This window comes from Pocillopora verrucosa, chromosome 1 (genome assembly GCF_036669915.1).
Source record: "Pocillopora verrucosa isolate sample1 chromosome 1, ASM3666991v2, whole genome shotgun sequence".
In the NCBI taxonomy this organism is placed as follows: domain Eukaryota; kingdom Metazoa; phylum Cnidaria; class Anthozoa; order Scleractinia; family Pocilloporidae; genus Pocillopora; species Pocillopora verrucosa.
Window position 1 is genome coordinate 14,361,655 of NC_089312.1, and position 19,068 is coordinate 14,380,722.

The 19,068-nt window shown below is 38.0% G+C and overlaps 2 protein-coding genes across 3 annotated transcripts in view; both read left to right on the top strand.

Annotated features, from left to right (window-relative positions):
- Positions 1-19,068, top strand: part of LOC131784609 (fibroblast growth factor receptor-like 1) — an 89,408-nt gene that overhangs the window by 51,694 nt on the left and 18,646 nt on the right. The gene's annotated exons all lie outside the window — the stretch shown is intronic.
- Positions 1,727-17,490, top strand: LOC131788527 (fibroblast growth factor receptor-like 1). Its single transcript, XM_066159460.1, has 11 exons — positions 1,727-1,921; positions 3,266-3,519; positions 4,456-4,521; positions 6,108-6,157; positions 8,382-8,649; positions 10,590-10,883; positions 11,265-11,300; positions 13,041-13,325; positions 13,542-13,925; positions 14,665-14,712; positions 16,341-17,490. Exons 5-11 carry the CDS (start codon positions 8,565-8,567, stop codon positions 16,646-16,648), a joined length of 1,440 nt encoding a protein of 479 aa, XP_066015557.1. The 5' UTR covers positions 1,727-1,921; positions 3,266-3,519; positions 4,456-4,521; positions 6,108-6,157; positions 8,382-8,564; the 3' UTR covers positions 16,649-17,490.

Below are 19,068 nucleotides of genomic sequence, written 5' to 3' on the forward strand. Positions count from 1 at the left end.
TGGGTCATCATCTGTTTACAAAAGCTATAGCAACAACGAACCAAATGATTTCCATGGCCAAGAGGACTGTGTGGAAATAAGGTCGTGGTTAGCAGGTAGTTGGAATGACTTAAATTGCGGTATCAACCTGTGCTACGTCTGCAAGCAGGCCAAGAAGAAGTTACCCACAATATGCCAGCTGACATGTAAAACTTATCACATTTTTGGCTAATGCATTATTTTGTTTTTCACTCTCCTTTGTCACTGTAATGAGAAGTCTATTGTTCGGAAAACAACGGTAATTTAGCGAGCCTGCAAATACTTGAAAGCATTCTATCCTTTCACGAAGTTATTTGATTCGGAAAAACAAAGAAACATATTTCTAATTTTACTTTTTTGCAGAAGCAATTAAAATTTGGTGAAATAAAAACAACAGATATTCATCATATTTACAGAGTCGCCGGTATATGTATGGTCTCTGACCACGTTCTCGGTCCCCAAGTCAACTCTCGCACTATACTTTTACTTTTCACTTGCCTTTCGCTACCGGTTACGTGACACCTTAACTTTTTTACCTCTCCCTTTCTTCAACTTTCCAACAGGTCAGGACTTCCGCTTTCGAGCTGCAAACCTTGCGACGTCGTATACATTTCATTTGTTAGCACATTTTATTTTGAGACGGGAATTTTCCGTTAGTTTGAAGGAAGTTAGAATTCGTTTCAGTGGCGCTTTAAAAAGTATTCGAGGATAACGGGGTCTCAAAACTTGTCATTGAATTCCATACGCTTGCTCTTCCGGCATAGTTTTTGTCTTGTCGCCGCGGAGCATTGCTATCCATTTGAAGTAACAGATGACGACCACATTACTAACCGTCTGAGTCACAATATTCCATAAATTGTTTTTGTTAGAAAATGACGGCTGATCAAAAGAGTAATTCTGTACAAGTTATGTACTAAACGATATTTTTATGATGTGTTTCACAGACACCATCATACCAGATTTAAATGTGAATCCTTCGGAACCTAAACCAAGTAAGTAATATCGACATTAGTTAGAGACACTATGTATTTTGTTATCAATATTGTTACTATGTTTGTGTTTATAGACAAGAGCCAGAATGCTTAGTTACTACTTCTGGTTTTCAATTGTCGGAATATCTTAGATGACAGAGGTCTTGTGCATGACAGTTTTCCGATCATCTCCGATTTAGCTGATCCAGGAATGAACACAAAATTTTAAGGAGTTTAATCTTCCGAGGAGATTTTGTCGCAAATTTATTAATATTCCAGCAGTAAAAGACATTTCCTTTGATAACTTAGCCACAAAAGAAGATGGAAAGCTCAGGAAGCTGACCTTGCAAGATACTTTCGTCTAAACACACTATCGACCAATGGGACACGCATACCACCTTAAATATTTTACGGTGTTGAATACTCCCTAGAACAATGTTTAATGAGGCGGAGGCAGAAAATTGTTTAACTATGATTATCCAAGTGGTTAACACAGTAAAAACGTGTTAGAAGTTTAAACTTATTAGACTTTTACTGGCCACCAATTTGAAACGCATTAAAGAAAGCTTCTTTTATGAGCAAAACACGATGCTTGAAAGATTTCTTCGCGTCCCATAATTCTCTTCTCTTACTGTATAGCATCAGTTTGACGTATTGAGTTTATATATTATTCTGTCGAACTTTTTCTTTTAGGCCCACCCAAAGAGATAGTTAAGTTCGGTACATGAAAGGTTTGAGATGGGCCAAGGCGATTGTTTTTTGTCTTTGCTGTGTCTAAGCCCTCGGACGATGTGAGGATGGCTGGATGAACTATGAAAAGAGCTGTTACCGCAGCTTGTCAGATCCTCTTCTTTCTTGGAAGAAAGCAAGGATGTTTGTCGAAAAGGAAATAACACCAGTACGCATGGAGACCTTGTTACAGTGAATAATCGGTGAGTATTTATATTTAATCAAAACTAAAACATATTCTCGAACATGATTGGTTATCACCAGCCCGATTTGAGCGCTAATAAAACAATGTTTGCGTCATGCTTATAATTAGACTCGTGATGATGGTGGCTTATCATCTGTTGCCCATTTACACCTCGTCAGTTAAAAAGGCAGCTAATTAGTGAGCATATTAAAATACCCCTTGTCGCAGCAATTTGATCACCCCTGATGAAGGCACTAGACAGGAGTGTCGAAACGTTGGGTCTATGAATTGTAACTTCTCGGTCACATTCATTTAATCTTTAAACCAAAGTAGCATCATACTATGTCTGAGTCAAAGGGACAGTTAACACGTCAGGCCTTGTAACTGTGAACAGAACGCGTCATGTGCGCGCGCGTTGATGACTCGCATTTCTCCGAGTTAACTGTAAGTTTTTTTTTATGAAAACGTACAACTGATGTCCAGCTTCTTCCTCAAATTTTGTTATAGTTTTGATTAATTGATAACAGGACTTCGTGTTGTCCAATTCTGTCTGCAATCATACTCGTAATTAACAAATCGAACTCCCGCTTCGCGGTCGTCCGATTTTGTCAATCACTCGTATGATTACAGACCGAATTGGACTCCTCTTGGTCCTAGTACCATTATTAATCTTACAAGTTACGCGTTTATACCCCAGCTCTAGTCTGAGCCTTCTACGGTTGGGTATTTTAGCTCGTCTCTATCCTCTTTTATGTTGACAACCTACTGGTAATGCAGTGTTTTGTTTTGTTTCGTGATGAGGTGTGCTCGAGGCTTGTCGGGTAATGTTCTCATGATAATCTGTCACATCTGTGCAATCTTTTCTGAAGGTAGAATACAACTTTACTTCCTGAAATCGGTTTGCTGTCACGTCGTCCTAGAGTCCTAATTGGTACCCACAGATATTGTGATTGTCTAATGGGAAAAATTGCTTCCATATCCTCTTATCCAGAGATGAATTTGTACCTGGCTGATCAAGATTGAGCCAGATTCGTTCAGACATTTCTTTGTTTCCTTCAGTTCAACTAACAAAAAAATAGAAATATCAGTTAATCAAAGAATTGGCGTTTGATAAAAACGAAACTGTTCTAAACCACTTTGACTCATATTGCTTTCTCCGAGGCTGGCATGCTCTTTGGTTTGTTTTCAAACTTTCAGGCATTTTTAAAGATGCTGATTAGAGATGAAATAATTTCATTTTCCCTTAAGTGGGTGCTCGTTCCAACTAAGACTAAGCAGTTGTTGAGTCCAAACAAATTGGAAGACGAGTTTATTAACCGAAACTAAATCGAACTAAAAGAGGTTATGGCTTTTCATTTTCCAGGCGAGAACAGGCATTCTTGAATACTATCGTTCGAGAAAACAGCACTGATTTTTGGATTGGCCTTTATGGCTTGATATGGGAGGATACATTCCTTCGGACAGATAATAGTCATCGTAGATACACCAACTGGAATGTCAATGAACCCTCAAAACATAACCAGTCCATGGAATGCGTACTCATGAATCCTCATAAAGATGAAGGAAGATGGAGGACTGCGTCATGTAGTCAGAGGAACGGGTTTATCTGTGAGATAGGTTTGTTAAGAAGAAAATGATTTTATAAACTGGCTATAAAGTACACAACCATCGAGAAAAAAATGTTCACTCAAAATAAGTTAATTTAAAGATGTCAAATTAACGTAGGAAAAGAGGGAAATCTGACTTCCACGAACCCAACGCCTTCCGATGACAGGTCATCTTCAAGCTTTGAAAAAAAATCATCGGTGTAATAGGCATTGTGAAACGTTGGGGTCATAGGTGACATATGTCCTAGGTTCTAACAGGATCAGCCTCTGTAAGTGCGTCCTGTGGGCAAAGGAGGCACGTATGGTATGTCACATTAGGGCACTTTTTGATTGAGTGTTGTGCAATCAAAACCAAAGCAATCTCAACAGCCAAACTGACAAAGGAAGAAAAATATCACGGGGAGGCATATAATGCAAACTCGAAATAAAAACAAGCAAACTTCATGAAGCGCGGGAAAACGAGGGTGATCAAGTCGCAATTGATTTTAGTTTTGAATATGATTGGGGTAGCAGATGACCAGTTTTGGTATTTGAACAGAGACATGCTTGTTTCGTTTTATTGTAATTTTTTGGGCTTTTCTTCATTCAAATCCCTATGTTGTGAAAAATGTTTAGTGAAGGGGGTTGATGGAAATGACTGTTAAAGATGTAGTCCGGCCACATGACCAACATTAATAGTATTTTGAATAACATAAGTTTATGATCGAGTGATAAAATGTAAATAATGGATAACCATAAAAACAACTACATATGGATAGAAAATAAGGAAATGTGTGAATTAGGTTAAGAGATGTACAGAATTTGTTAGCTTATACTCTCTCTCCGTGTATGCTTTTTCAATTCCTGATGAAATTATTTGTCTAGGTTGTATTTTCAAGAATAATCACTTAATTAATGCCATTTAGCTCACTCGCATATACTGAGGGTTTTTCTTTGTATTTCACAGAGGCTCTTCCCATTCTTCCAAATCTTCCAACTCTTCCAACTCTTTCAACTTATGACCAACAGCCTGGTGAGCTTTTTTAATGTTTTCCAACTAACCCTCCTAACGATGATTTAATTGAAAGTTGAATTTAACCGTTACCGTTGAATTTTTTCTTTTGTTTGTTTGTTTGTTGGTTCGTAACTTCGTAACTTGGCGCGCAAGTTGCTAACTTCGGACCACATCTTGGAACATAATGACTTGCAACTTGCGATTGCAACCTAAACTTGCATGGCATCACTTGGTGCCTTACAATGATAACATAGAAACTTGCAATGGTAACTTAGTAAACTGCAAAGGTAATCTAGTAACTTACCATGGTATTTTAGTATCATGTCATTCGCAATGGCAATTGAGAACTTTGAAATGGCAATTTAGAAATTTGCTATCTTATTTTAATACCTTTTCACGGTATTTTAGTGACTTGCAATAGCAACTTGGCAATTTGCAATAGCAATTGAAATGGCAATTTAGGAATTTGCCATCTTATTTTAGTAACTTGCAGTGGTAATTTAGTAACTTGCAATAGTAATTTGATAACTTGCCATGGTATTTCAGTATCTTACAATAGCAACTGAGCAATTTGCAGTATCAATTTAGTAGTTTGCAAAGGTAATTTAAGAATCTGCCTTTATATTCCCGTACCTTGTAATGGCTATTCAATTTAATGGCGGGAATTTTAGTTTATCTTTACACTTACGTTCAAGATGCTTGTAAGGAAGTCGGATGACCAGACAATTTAGTTCCCTGACGGGGCACTCGACCGCTCGTCAAAAAGGACGAGGACTCTGCGAACGACATCACAACCTTCAGGACAATTTATAGGAACTACTTATCTTTAAACCTCATCTTCTAAAATTAAGTTAGTGTTTTTTCTTTTTCAGTATGGCTGTTTTAGTTAAGTCGTAGCCGAAACTCAGCCACACATTACTAGCGAGTTATGAAATGCGAGACAATGATTTTGCAGTTTCTTTCAAAAATGCTTTTCAGCCCGTGAATTTCGTAAACGGGTCACCGGGTCAGGTTCTTTGTTGAAGATTTCTTTAATATTTCCATCCATGGTAAAGCAGTTGCACATGGTCACTGAATTTTCTGAGATATCCGTGGCGACAATTGAAAATGGAGATAAAAAAGATCAAATTTTGATGAAAAGTAAATAATGTGGATACATGTATATTCCATTAAAATGTTGATATAAGGCTAAAAAGTTGCGTTCTACAAAAAATGCAAAATAGAAAGAAAAAAAGATTTGTTGTCTACAATAACAGGAAATCCTTTGTCAAATGAGAAGGTTAAGACTTTGCCAGAGAATCTCCTAGGAATACTTTTCGAGGATAAAACATCTCAGCACAACATTAGCAGCAAGAATTCATCCTTCCCTGGTAGAAGCCATTTCAGCCATTTCAGCCATATTTCACGCCAAATGCTGTGGCGAGATATTCGGATAAAAATTTATAAGCAGTCATCGATTCTAATGGTACTTGTGACATCAAAAGGTTTGTATGTACACTACAAGTTGCCCAACTCGTGAACTTTGACATATTTATCTAGTACATCATTTGAGAAGTTTGTTATTTTTGCACCGTGAACCTCTGATATTTGTGTTTTATTTCCAGGTCGTCAGTCCTCCGTATTGGGGAATGTAGAAGAGAATTAGATGTAAAAGGTAATTTGGTATGGAGAAGGAAAGGTTTGAATTGTGTATGGTCAGTTTATTCGTCATGGACTGTCTTTATGAATTCTCACCTCTGTGAGATATGATTAGTTTCGTTACTCATTCTCAGTTAGCTTACGCAAGCGATCTGCCATCTCCCCAAAAGATCGTGGACAAAACTACGCATAGGCAAAGTATGAGAGACTTTAAGAAAGCAACGACGGCGACGATAATGAGTAGGTGACGAAATATAAGATTTCCTGAATTTGAAAAATCGCTCAGCGCGCGCGTTTAAATACTTTGTAAATATCCGCTTGGTCGTCGTTTGCAAAACAACATTATGAAAGCTCCAAAATTTTGCGTAGTCTGAGAGTGGGAGCCCCTTGGGCAAATTATCCACGTTTCTGCTTCGAACTCCACACTCCCCTCTCACGTTTCGCTGACAGAAAAGATCTGGCGCCGTTTAAGACAGCAAACATATCATGCGCTACTAGAAAAATACTTAGGAAAAAGGGAAGTTTTTTTTGGTGACCCCAGGTATAGCTGTCGTGACTCCCTAATTAAATCTGTGGCAGAACGTATGTAGAAAATTTATTTAAACACATCATCAATTACATTACGTTGACGAAATAGGGCAACAATTTCTATACCCATGCTTGAAGTGCAATCACAAATGAACACATCACAGAAAGGTCTAAGGTATACCATGTCGATTTCAAGTCTCTGATAAAGTTCACGACCCTTGTTTTAAATCCTCTGAAATAACCTTGATTAGTGAGTATTGATAAGGCTAATAAGATCAGGGATTATTATGCAGGGGTCCATTCAACGAGGAACCCCAACAACACAAATACTGATCCTTTTGATATTTAGATGATTCGCTGGGTGCGCCTTTAGAGGCCTGAGTTTTAAATTTTCAGGTCATTCCAATCACAAATCAATGTCACGGCTCTAGTGTGCATGCTTGCTTACAAGAGTTTTTACATTTAAGCTTCAAGGAATCATTGAAAATCATATGAATACATTGTGCATAAGCGATAACATTTCCTTATGCCTTTTAAATGATTTTCGCGTGCCTTTTACTTGCACATAAAACTTGTACAATATAGGTGTGAAAATCGAATTTAGACTTCGCCTAGATTTTACCATTACAAGAGCCTGAGTACGTGCAGATATGCGTCTAGGTTTTTTTTAAGACTTCCGGTTGTCTATCATTCGGAAAGCTTTTCTTTGTGTGAGAAAATAAACCTGTCATTCTTTCTGTGACTCTGGCGAACCCTCCTCATTATCAAACGGAAGTGACGCTTTTATTCAATCAGTACTTATAACTTGTTAATATCAGTTTCCTGCGTTTTATGTTGGCGTTCTGGTGTTATCGGTATCGGAAACTTGTTTTGCTGAGTTATGCATTTTGTTTAGTTGAAACAATTAAGCTAGTTATGCATTTTGTTCAGTTGTGCCTTTTAAGTAAGTTTGACTGTTTGAACAACTTCAGCCAATTAAGATAGATTGTGAAATTTGTGAAGTTAAACTGTTCTCGCTGAAGTTTTGGTTTCGGTTTGACACGCTGCTGTTCCCACGGACGCATTCAGTAGCATGTCAAACTTGACTGACTCTGCTATCCGCTTGTTCCCTTGGTTTTTTTTATAATTATTATTATTATTATTAGTTAGTTGTTCAACATTACCAGACGACGACCACCAAATTATGCTCGACTTTTTTTTTCAGAGTGATTGAATATATATTTATTTTTAACCGCAGAATATGACATCTGCGGCCTACAGAAACTTCGACATGACTTATATCAGTTTGCCGAATATAAGACGAGAGCCGAAATACTGTATGTGCTAAAAACAACGTTCTCAGCATGATCAGAGAAACAGGTCATAGATATCCATTTTAAACTCTCCCTTTTAAATTTTTTATCAAGCATTTCACTTTCCTCCCATTTCTTGACTTGTACCAAATAGTATTTCGCACAAAACACCGAGGCTTCAAAGACAGAACAGCCCATCTCGCCACAATGTAGAAGTTGTATTTGCGTGCCAATAATAAAAGCTGATTTGTTTTTAGTAATATATCGTGATTATTATAAGTAAGAATCATTGGGACCTTGTTCACTACTGACTGTCTGCAAGTTTTGACTTTTATGTAACCTCGATGTTTTGATTGTGGTATGACTCTGTGCGTGATCTAGCGATGACTTTCAAATAATGACATTATCTTTGACCTTAAGGGCTTGGAAATCAGTCTGAGAAGGAAATCCGCTGGCTTCTGTAGCATCCGGTTGCTCCAAATTCTGCTCTGTTTGACAGTCAATCACCTCCTTTTCCTGAACGGGCTCAAGACGAAATTACAATTAAAACTGTTCAAGGAAGCTGTTCAAGAGATCACCCAAAACAGGAGTATTTTCATCGTCATGATACTAAGTGCTCTCCTGTTCAAAGCGATTCTTGTTGCTGTCCTAGGCTTTCTGGATAATTGGCACGCAGATGCGTGTTCAGGTTGGTGTGAATCCACGTTCCTTCTTATCCGCTGTCAAGAATAAGGGTATTGTTGCTCTAAGTGTATCCTAGCCTTATTCGGGAGAAACTTTATAAAATCTCTCGTTATCTCTAAATCCAAATATTAAAGCAAATATAGTTTAGTCATTGAATTGAACATGAAATGTGTACATACCCAGATGAAACAACATCAAGATATTTCGATTGACTGTGGATTGTTGCACGTTAATTAATGATCATAAACAAGAATAAGTCCATCATGATCATTCAGGCAGGCCATTAAAAAAGAATTCGCCTTACTTGCCTGGCAGCAAGGCCATCATATCATTATATCATACCCTTGAAAAAGAGTAGATAATGGTCCAAGTTTCTTCTTTGTCGCATTTGTAGGAATTCCAGGTTCAAAATAAAAATCCGGATACGCGGCATGTTTAGTAATTTTAACTCTTCCTATTCAAGCGGAAATCGACTGCATTCTGCATTTAAATTGGTTTCATTCAAAAGACTCACACCATTTTCGCCAAACTTTGTGCCTTTTAGTCAAGAGGAGGTTATGAAGACGGGGATTTACGATCTTCCAAAAGAAAAGTATGAAATCAACAGCTAACAACTATTATTTCCATAAATGATAACGTCCTTGTGATAGCAACTATTTTGTTTACCGAGGAGTCTGGAAGTCTTAAGGATTGCAAAACAAACTCGATGATGTAAACGTATATCATTACCAATTTGTGCTTTGTGTCGCCAAAAAAAGCTTCCGATATGGTCTCTTTCTCTGCAATTTTAATGTACGGCTTAGATGTATAGGGTGTGTACGATGGGATTTTCTAGTTACGTCGAATAAATTCACGTTTATTTTTGTAAACAAATTTGACTCCACTGAACAATTACCCCAGTGTTGTAGGCGAACATGAAACTGAAAGATTCTTTCTGTATTTATTAACATATATTTTGATTATTAAGTTCTAGGTTCGCATCCTAAGCTTAAAAGAAAACAAATTCTCTGAAAAGGCAGGGGTGGTGAAAGGCAAAATCCAAAACTCCTAATTAGACCGTCAACAAAGTTTCATTCATTTAAATGGGACTATGATTTTCAGGGTAATTTAGTGTTATCAACTGAGTTGATAATGTGAATTGGCCACCGTGAAGAGTTTAAAGGCTGACGTTTCGAGCGTTAGCCCTTCGTCAGAGCGATTGACGCTATACTCTCCCACCGACGCAGCACTATAGTTTCTTTAGCAATTAACCCCCTTTATTCATTTGAAATCAGCTCGTTAGCCGAGAGGAGTTCCAGCCACGAACTCATTAAGAGACGATTTTTAGAGATATATATTCTAATGAAGCATAAATCAAATAATTTCACTCAGATAGTGAGCTGGTTCCATCTCGTGAAATAAGTTCAAGTCAGGTATCATCGACTTTTTGATAGCTTTTGTTAGATTTTTTGCTTACCCTGTAGGCTCTCATTGGCCAAATCATCGCTGTATTCAAAAATTGATCAGGTACATGGAATAAAGATTGATATAACGTGAATTTAGATTATTAACGTACAACACCAGGACTTACGAATTTTCTTTCATTGGAAAACTGGAATTGACAGAAGTGGAAAAATCATCATACAGGGCAGGTTACCGGTGTTTATGGAAGTATGTGAACTTCATAACGTATATTCTGAAATGTGACCTGTCAGTCAGTATATAATTATGATAGTATTGGCGATGGAAAGTGACGCAGTCAGCTGATAGATGTGTCACAGTTATATCAGGGTTTCCGCGTTTGCTCGCCTGATGAGGGAGCCGTTAGTAAGAACACTGAATTTAGTATGTAAGCATTAATATTGCAATTGCGGGTGTTCGAGTAATGTGAATTTTATTAATGGATCAGGAAGGGCATCTTTGGTATTTCGGGTTGAACTCACAAAAATTTTGCTGCTTTTTCAGTTCCCAACATTCATGAAAAGGAAGGAAACGAGATAAAAGTCATCGAGGTGACCAGCGGAGAGGATGTTAAACTCACTTGCCAGATCAGAACCGTTGGTCAGACCTCAAAACCAAGGTATTACTGGCTCAAAGACAATCAGACGCTCAGTCCATCGAGTCATCAACGTCTGAGGTTAAAACTCTACAGATACCTAAAGATAAAAAGAGCCAAGAAAGAGGACGCCGGCTTCTACACCTGTGTCGCAGTAAATGACTGTGGCAAGAACCCTTTTACAATGCACCTATTTGTCGGAAGTAAGTAAACATTTGCGACCATTTGAGTTGTTTTAAAAGTACAAGTAAGCATGTGATTTATAGCGGTATCCTGGGAAGCAAAGTTCTTTTATACTAGTTGTGTGCGACAAACTGAGGTGATGTCAGTTTAAGTAGGAGTTGCTGAGGTAGGCAAATAAGGAGGGAAAAGATGGTAATTTCATACTTGCCATCACAAAAAGTTATTTCTGACGAAAGTGCAATGTTTCCTTTACCATTGCTTAAAGTATTTAACTGAGACAGCTGGGAGTTCAAAATCCTGTCAGGACGTGAATAGAAAGATTCAGATGTGTGTGCCCTCAGATAATCTGCATCACAAAAGCATTTTCCATCTAGATAATTTCTTGTGTTTTTCTCTTTAAGGACCAACACTGAATCCCAACAAAATTACAGTAGGAGGTAAGACAGATGTGCTTTCATTTCTAATCGGAAGAAATTATGACCCTCCGAGAAGAAAACTGATGATGAAAAAAAATTATCAAGAAATTATAATCTCTTGAAAAAAAATTGATGAACTGTTGAAGCTCATCTACAAATCCCATCAAATGAATTTTTCCAGTTAAGATTTTGTAAATCCGATTAAAAAAAATTGTATTTTGGCAATCGCATATGTTATCTAGTCAATTTCACAATTTTTCTACGCTTTGTGCGTTAAACATTGACTCGGGAGCTGAGACGGCCAAGATCTGATTGTTAATTCTCCCCTTTAACTGCTACACGCATTTCCTTATAAATGTCGGAGGAACGAGAACTTGGTGTTAGTTACTTCTAAGTGATAAGTTTGATTATTCTCATTGCCTGTTTGCTGGATAATGTATGGATATTATACTAGGAGAAATTACATGTTGGTCACTAGTTAAAGGGCTAACGGGTTATGGGTCAGAGTGACGTGTTACAGTGAAACCTCGATTTAACGAAATGCCAAAGGACCGGGGAAATTGGTTCGTTACATCGAGGGTTCGTCATATCGAAAACCTCGATTTAACAAATTTGCGGAAAAACAACAAAAATGTTCGTTATGTCGTGGCATGGTTAACAATTGCTTTCTTTTTCTTCTTTCTTTTTTTTTTTTTTAGGAGTGAGGTACCACAGGAATCGGAGCAATTACTGTAAATTATATTACTGAATTATTATATTATATTACTGAATTATTTAAAATTATTTTTAAAAACATTTTTTAAAAATCTAAACTAGTAAGCAGCACTCTGCGAACAGTGGTTGTAAAACTTTTTAATTCTCCGACGCGTTTCGTCTAACTGTCGTAGACTTGAGGGAGTTTTACAAGTTAAGACGAAACGCCTGTATTTATATTCCATAGTCAGCGGCTTTTACTGGGGCCAATGACCATATAGGCTTGGCTAGACTTACGAACAGGAACAGGCGGAGTTGTGAAAAATTTTGAACACTTTTAAAGCAAGGATAGAAAAATATGTGGGGGCCACGGTTTAAAGTTAGTGCTAACTTATCAAACTTCCTGAAGAACTCCACGACAGTTAGACGAAACACGTCGGAGAGTTAAGAAGTTTTACAACTACTGTTCGCAGAGTGCTGTTCACTAGTTTAGATTCTTAAAAAATGTTTAAAAAATAATTCTTCACATAGACATTAAAGCAGTAATATAATTTACAGTAATTGCTCCGATTCCTGTGGTACCTCACTCCTCCAAAATATTTGAGGAAATTGCATTTGCGAACGATGTCCGCGCGATGAGGCCCTTTCAATGCCGCCACAAATGTCGAAAAAAACGTAACTCTTAAAGAGATTCAATCAACACTTTATTCACAGAATACAGTTATCAATGTTACATACATGGCTTCATTCAGTTACATTGCAATCAATAAATCCTTGCCGCAAACAGGAATATGGCTCAATCAGCATCAAGCAATCATGCCCTCTTGATTACCAATAGTTCCCACGTGATTAAGAAAAGAATACTCTCTGTCTCAGCAAATCTGCATTCAGTAATTTTGCCCCGCATGTGATAAAACTCTGAACCATCATCAAAAGATCATTACTGTAGAACACTTAGAATAAAATAATGTTTAGACTCTAACTTGAAATGTGTTAGTAAGGGGTGGCTTCCGGGCAGTTGTCGAGAAGTTCAACGCTCAAATGCTGTGGCTGTTCTGCGCTTCACAGCTGCTCCAAGATTTACGGTACCGGAAAGCAAGATGAGGCGCAACCTTCTTGCAGTACCCGTTGGAAACTCTGTTCGGCTGGACTGTTCTGCCGATGGAAACCCTCGTCCTACCGTGAAATGGTATAAAGACGGAAAATTGTTTAAGGAAAGGAAACTTTATTCGAGTCGATGGACAACCTTGTTGAGTCTGAAGGACTTGGTTCCCTCTGACACTGGGTCATACATGTGTAATGTGAGCAACTCATACGGATGGATTAATCATACATACAAAGTAGACGTTCATGGTAAGAGGAAAAATCCTTCAAATTTTTCTAGCTGACACAGACTCTGAAGAGTACTCACGGTTTTCTTTATATGAGAAAAAGAATCTTCAAACTCTTGTGGTCAATATAAATCCCATTTAAAAAGTCAAATTAAAATAAACATTACAAGTAACGAAACAATGGATGTTTTTGGGTTACATTGACAGTATTGACAGTATTCTCTTTTCAATTTTTTAGAACGAGCTCGTGCTGAACCAGTCGTTCTACCCATGGAAAATGTCACAGTTTATCGAGGAGAGAATGCCAGCATAACATGCAAAGCATTAAGTGATTCCGTGCCTCATTTCCAGTGGTTAAGGTGGTTTCCTGTACGTTCCAACGGTTCGGCCAACAGTTCGGTAAACGGTTCAATTGAAAGTCCTCACTACGAAATCGTGAATAAAGGAGATGCAGACCAACTTGTAATTGTGCCACCAAGTAGTGGCAAAAAGTTTCATTTCCACGGAGTGAAGTTGACTTTGTTAAATGTCACAAAGAGGGACGTAGGCAAATACACCTGCATGGTGAGAAATGCTGTTGGTTACGCAGCCGAACATGCTTACATCATTGTCCAAAACATCGGTAGGTAAAACTATAATAAGATTACTAGTTCTTAATAATTTTTGTTATCATTCACTTTATTATGATCAGATTTTAGGGGCTTTCTGTGATTTGCTCATAGCAGCTGTTTTTCTTACCACATTTTAACGTGATCTGTGATATGTTACTGAACAGAAGCATGGCAACATGGAATTTATTTGTTAACCTTTTAACCCCTAAGAGTGACTAGCATCTAATTTCTCCTTATAATATCACTCTTGAATCAAACATGAAGGTGAGAGAATAGAGGAAATGATCACCAACTAAAGCAGCTCTTGATTATCCAACAAGTTCTCCATGTCAGCACCTTACGAATAGTGAATAGTATGGAGAATGTGGATACTGACGTTAGGGGGTGAAGGGTTAATCCGTTAGGTGTATTTTATTGTCCATGAAGCCTTTGTAAACAGCTTTCTTTTCTTGAGAGTCTCCTTCGTCTCGGGAATCACGGAGGGTCGATTTTTGCACGACTACGTGCTGTATTTAGTCGAAAAAGCTTGCGCTACCGAGCGGCCTGTGGCCGTTTCAATCACTTTTATTTGGGTTTAGAACACTCAGTTACAGTGTTTGTGTCGTGACTCTGTTCAGTTTCACTTGGATGTTAAGAAATCAAACACGGGCCAATTAAAAAAAGCGACTGCTTTATGATAGCTGATAATTTGCTGAAAATTGTTGCCAACCGATCATAACTCTTTTTTTTTCACTTTTTTAATTCGTGAAGATGAAGGAAAACCAACTGAACCTCAGAAAACTGAAAGCACCACGGTTGGTAAGTGTAGCCGTGAAAAACGGATATGATTCATTTTTAAAATAACATTTGTAATTTCTCTATCTCAGAAAAAAAAGAAGCACCATCCTTCACATTTCGGGTACTTATCGTTACTAAAAGACCGGTAATTATTCGTCGTCCTGGGGCACCCTGGGGAGGGGGGCTTCCTGGAAAAGGGGGGCCTGGAGGATTTTGTCTGCGTCACGATAAAATTCACCTGATTCCCTCTCATTGGCAGTTAATTAGTAGTCAATTTTACGTAGTTCCCCCCCCCCCACCCCCTTTATACTTTGGCGACGAATGCTGTCCCTCTGTTCCCCCTGAAAACCACGTGATCCACCCTCAAAATCCTCTACCCCTCGCTCCAGGCTATAAATTATGAATGGTCGCCAGGTGTGCCAATTGTTAAGCATCCACACGCCACGTAGTACACTACGTGCGCACTAAATATAAGAAAAGCTCATGGAAATCTTGACTGATGGTTGCTGCAAATAAGGCTGACCATATTTTCGTTGGATGCACCTTTGTATTTGTGAATATCTTGCTTTCATGATTCTCTCCATCTTGCCGAGCAAATGAAACACTTAAATGCGATAAAACATGTTTCAAGAAGCCTTCTTGTTCGTATTTTTTCAAACTAAACAGGAGCTTAATTCTGGCCTGAGGGAATGACTTTGGTATCAAACAGAATTATCGAAACGTTTTATTTCCTGTAAAAACACACAAAACCTACCTCAAATAATTTTTGAGGGATTTTTTGAAGGTAAAGTTCCTTTGTCGCATTTGGCAAAGACGAGCTCAATCCCAGTCGAAACCAGATTTTGTATCCTTCTTTGTTACGACGACTTCAATTACTAATAATTGAATATTCATTCGTTACTTGCTGTTTGGAGTAACTTATTGCGGTTCTAGCAACCTCGAGGAATTCTTGCCTTTCTCGGCAATTTTTGAGCAAAATATAAGTTTAGAGCACATACAAAGGACGAAAAAGTCAACGATTTCATAGAAAACTTCAATTTATACGAATTTCATGAATTGTTTGTTAACCTTTTGAACACATAACTTGTCACCGTGACAGCATTTGGCAGGCCTATTGCGATCGTTAAAATGACTTTCGGTAAGACGTCAAATGAACCATGTGTTCTGTTCCGTTTAACTAAAGAGTATTCTTAAATTTCGCCCATATTTGCAAGCAATCCTTTAAAGCTAGGTTTCTTGACCAGTGTTGTTAGCAATTATTTTGAAGGCGAAAAATAAGGCTTTAAATTAACATTTATATATAGATATCAACAAATTTTAGGTAGCAACGTTTTGGAATTTTGGCAATTTTTAAGCAACTTTTTAGCATTTCAGTGAGCAACTTTCCATTGTTTTTACGAGCATGATCAGGACAGGCCTATTTGAGGGGCTTAGTCGAAGCTTGAAGTATTTAGACTTCTTTTTATGCCATGAGTTTAATAGTGGTCGAGTTGTGAAGATCCTTTCGACATTAGCAGGTCGTTTCTGTGGCCTATTTTAAATCTGTATTTTAAGAAAAAGGTTTAAATGTTTTTTGAAGTAGTGCTGGGGGAAAGGAAGGAATTCATTCAAGATGGAGAGATAAATATGTTTGGTTAATTTTTGTTTAGGTTTTACTGTTAGCCTGACATCCATCAGTTCTGAAAGCGAAGCAGTTGCGAAGACATCAATGGGTTGGACTGATAGAATAAGGTACCCGGCGGCTGTGATCGCAGTTTCAGTGGGCGTGGTCGTTCTCTTGATCATAGCTTCCGGTCTCTGTTATTGGCAGGTGAAAAAAGGCCGAGCAAGCTCGTCCGCAACGATGAAAAGCCGACACAACATCGGTTCACTTCAAGCGAAGTACGTAGTCCAGTCAAATGAGTACGTAATAGTGCCAGACCTAAAAGGACTTGGGAATGATTTTGGCACTAACTGATTGTAGATAAAAAGCCACATAAAAGAGAAACTCAAAAGTAAAGTTAAAAGAGAAAAAAGACCGAGGGGGAAAAAATAACAGCATGACATCTAAAATTGCCCGACATGAAGAGCAATTATCACTTTGTTACATCTATTTGGAAATCGCAAAATACAGTCGCTCAATTATAGATTATTTCAGTTTCTACAAATATTTTATTGATTCAGTGATGAGCTGGTTTGGAAAAAGTTGTAAAAGCTGTCTTTCATTTTCCTTGCGATTTGATGGATTTCTTTAAATAAGCCTTGAATGGTTGATGTGTTTTAATAAAGTTGTCTCATTGACTTGGAAAAAGATGCGATTTAGAACATAAAGTGGTGCGATTCGTGGATAAATCGCACGATGAGAGCCTGTCAGATTGCAAGGATCACAACGGATTTCAAAATGGATGTAATAAACATAGTAAATTAACCATGAGCAGAATTTCAGTTTAGCAGAATAAATGAATAACACTGCATACCCTCAAAGAAACACAAAAGGGTTTGTCAGGCTTTGTTCAAATTCAATTCTTCAGTTCAGTTTCGATTAGTTTTTCTCTATAACCGTGGAAGGGAAAGGATCAACGTTTTAGTTGTTAGAACCAGTTTCCTTGCCAAAGGGACCGCTCTTTTCTGCAGCATGTTTGGTCTCGTCACGCAACGATGGACGGCTTCAAGGAGATGTTAGTAGGAAACGGTGCTCACACCTTAAGTGTTTTTTCTTTGACTTATTTCCTCGTGCGTTTCAATTTCATCCATAGTTAAAATGTTATTTTTGATTGATTTTGGTTGAAATAAAGTACCTTGTGGGTTTGAAACAAGAAACGTCATGATTTGAATCGTTAACAAAAAAAAAAGAGCAAAGGGAAATAGAACAAGGTCAAAGGGCTTGAGAGAAACATTAAGGGAGGAGAGGAAGGAATGGGAACATGGGTCGGGGGAGTGGAGCTGGGTCGGGTTTTCCTTCAGTGTCCCTCCTTCGTATCAGCCTTCTTTTGAAGGTCGTTCTCCAAATTTAACTTTCAAAGTATGCAACTTTGCATTTACTATGATTGGTTATCACCAGCCCGATTTTAGCGCTAATAGCACAATGTTTGCGTCATGCTTGTAATTGGACAGTGTAATAGGACAGTTAAATCGTGATGACGGCGGCTTATTACCTGACGCCCACTTACACCTCGTCAGACAAAAGGGCAGCTAATTAGTAAGCATATTAAAATACCTCTTGTCGCAGCAATTTGATCACCCTTGATGAAGGCACTAGACAGGAGTGTCGAAACGTTGGGTCTATGAATTGTAACTTCTCGGTCACATTCATTTAATCTTTAAACCGGAGTAGCATCATACTATGTCTTAGTGAAAAGGACAGTTAACACGTCAGGCCTTGTAAATGTGGACAGAACGCGTCATGTGCGCGCGCTGTTGACTCGCATTTCTCCGAGTTAACTGTAGGTTATTTTTTATGAAAACGTACAACTGCTGATGTCCAGCTTCTTTCTAAAATTTTGTTATATTTCTGATTAATTGATAACAGGACTTTATGTCGTCCAATTCTTTCTGCAATCATACTCGTAATTAACAAATAGAACTCCTGCTTCGCGGTCGCCCGATTTTGTCAATCACTCCTATGATTAAAGACCGAATTGGACTCCTCTTGGTCCTTCTACCATTATTAATCTTACAAGTTACGCGTTTATACCACAGCTCTAGTCTGAGCCTTCTACGGTTAGTTATTTTAGCTCGTCTCTTTTCTCTTTTATGTCGAAAACTTACTGGTAATGCAGTGTTTTGTTTTGTTTCGTGATGAGGTGTGCTCGAGGCTTGTCGGGTAATGTTCTTATGATAAGCTGTCACATCTGTGCAATCTTTTCTGAAAGCAGAATACAACTCTACTTCCTGAAATAGGTTTGCTGTCACGTCGTCCTAGAGTCCTAATTGGTACCCACAGATATTGTGATTGTCTAACGGGAAAAATTGCTTCCTCATCCTCTTATCCAGAGATGAATTTGTACCTGGCTGATAATCAGATCAAGATTTAGCAAAATTCGTTCAGACATTTCTTTGTTTCCTTCAGTTCAACAAAAAAAAAAAGTAGAAATATCAGTTAATCAAAGAATTGACGTTTGATAAGAAACGAAACCGTTATAAACCACTTTGATTCATATTGCTTTCTCCGAGGCTGACATGCTCTTTGGTTTGTTTTCAAATTTTCAGGCGTTTTTAAAGATGCTGATTAGCGATGAAATAATTGCATTTGCCCTTAAGTGGGTGCTCGTTCCAACTAGTGTCCAATTAAGACTAAGCAGTTGTTGAGTCCAAACAAATTGGAAGACAAGTTTATTTACCAAAACTAAATAGAACTAAAAGAGGTTATGGCTTTTCATTTTCCAGGCAAGAACAGGC

Bases quoted from the DNA above. Each gene is read 5' to 3' on its own strand.
- LOC131788527 (XM_066159460.1), top strand. From the start codon at position 8,565: ATGATACTAAGTGCTCTCCTGTTCAAAGCGATTCTTGTTGCTGTCCTA. The intron at 8,650-10,589 runs GTTGGTGTGAAT...CTGCTTTTTCAG, and splicing joins GCACGCAGATGCGTGTTCAG to TTCCCAACATTCATGAAAAG. The intron at 10,884-11,264 runs GTAAGTAAACAT...TTTCTCTTTAAG, and splicing joins AATGCACCTATTTGTCGGAA to GACCAACACTGAATCCCAAC.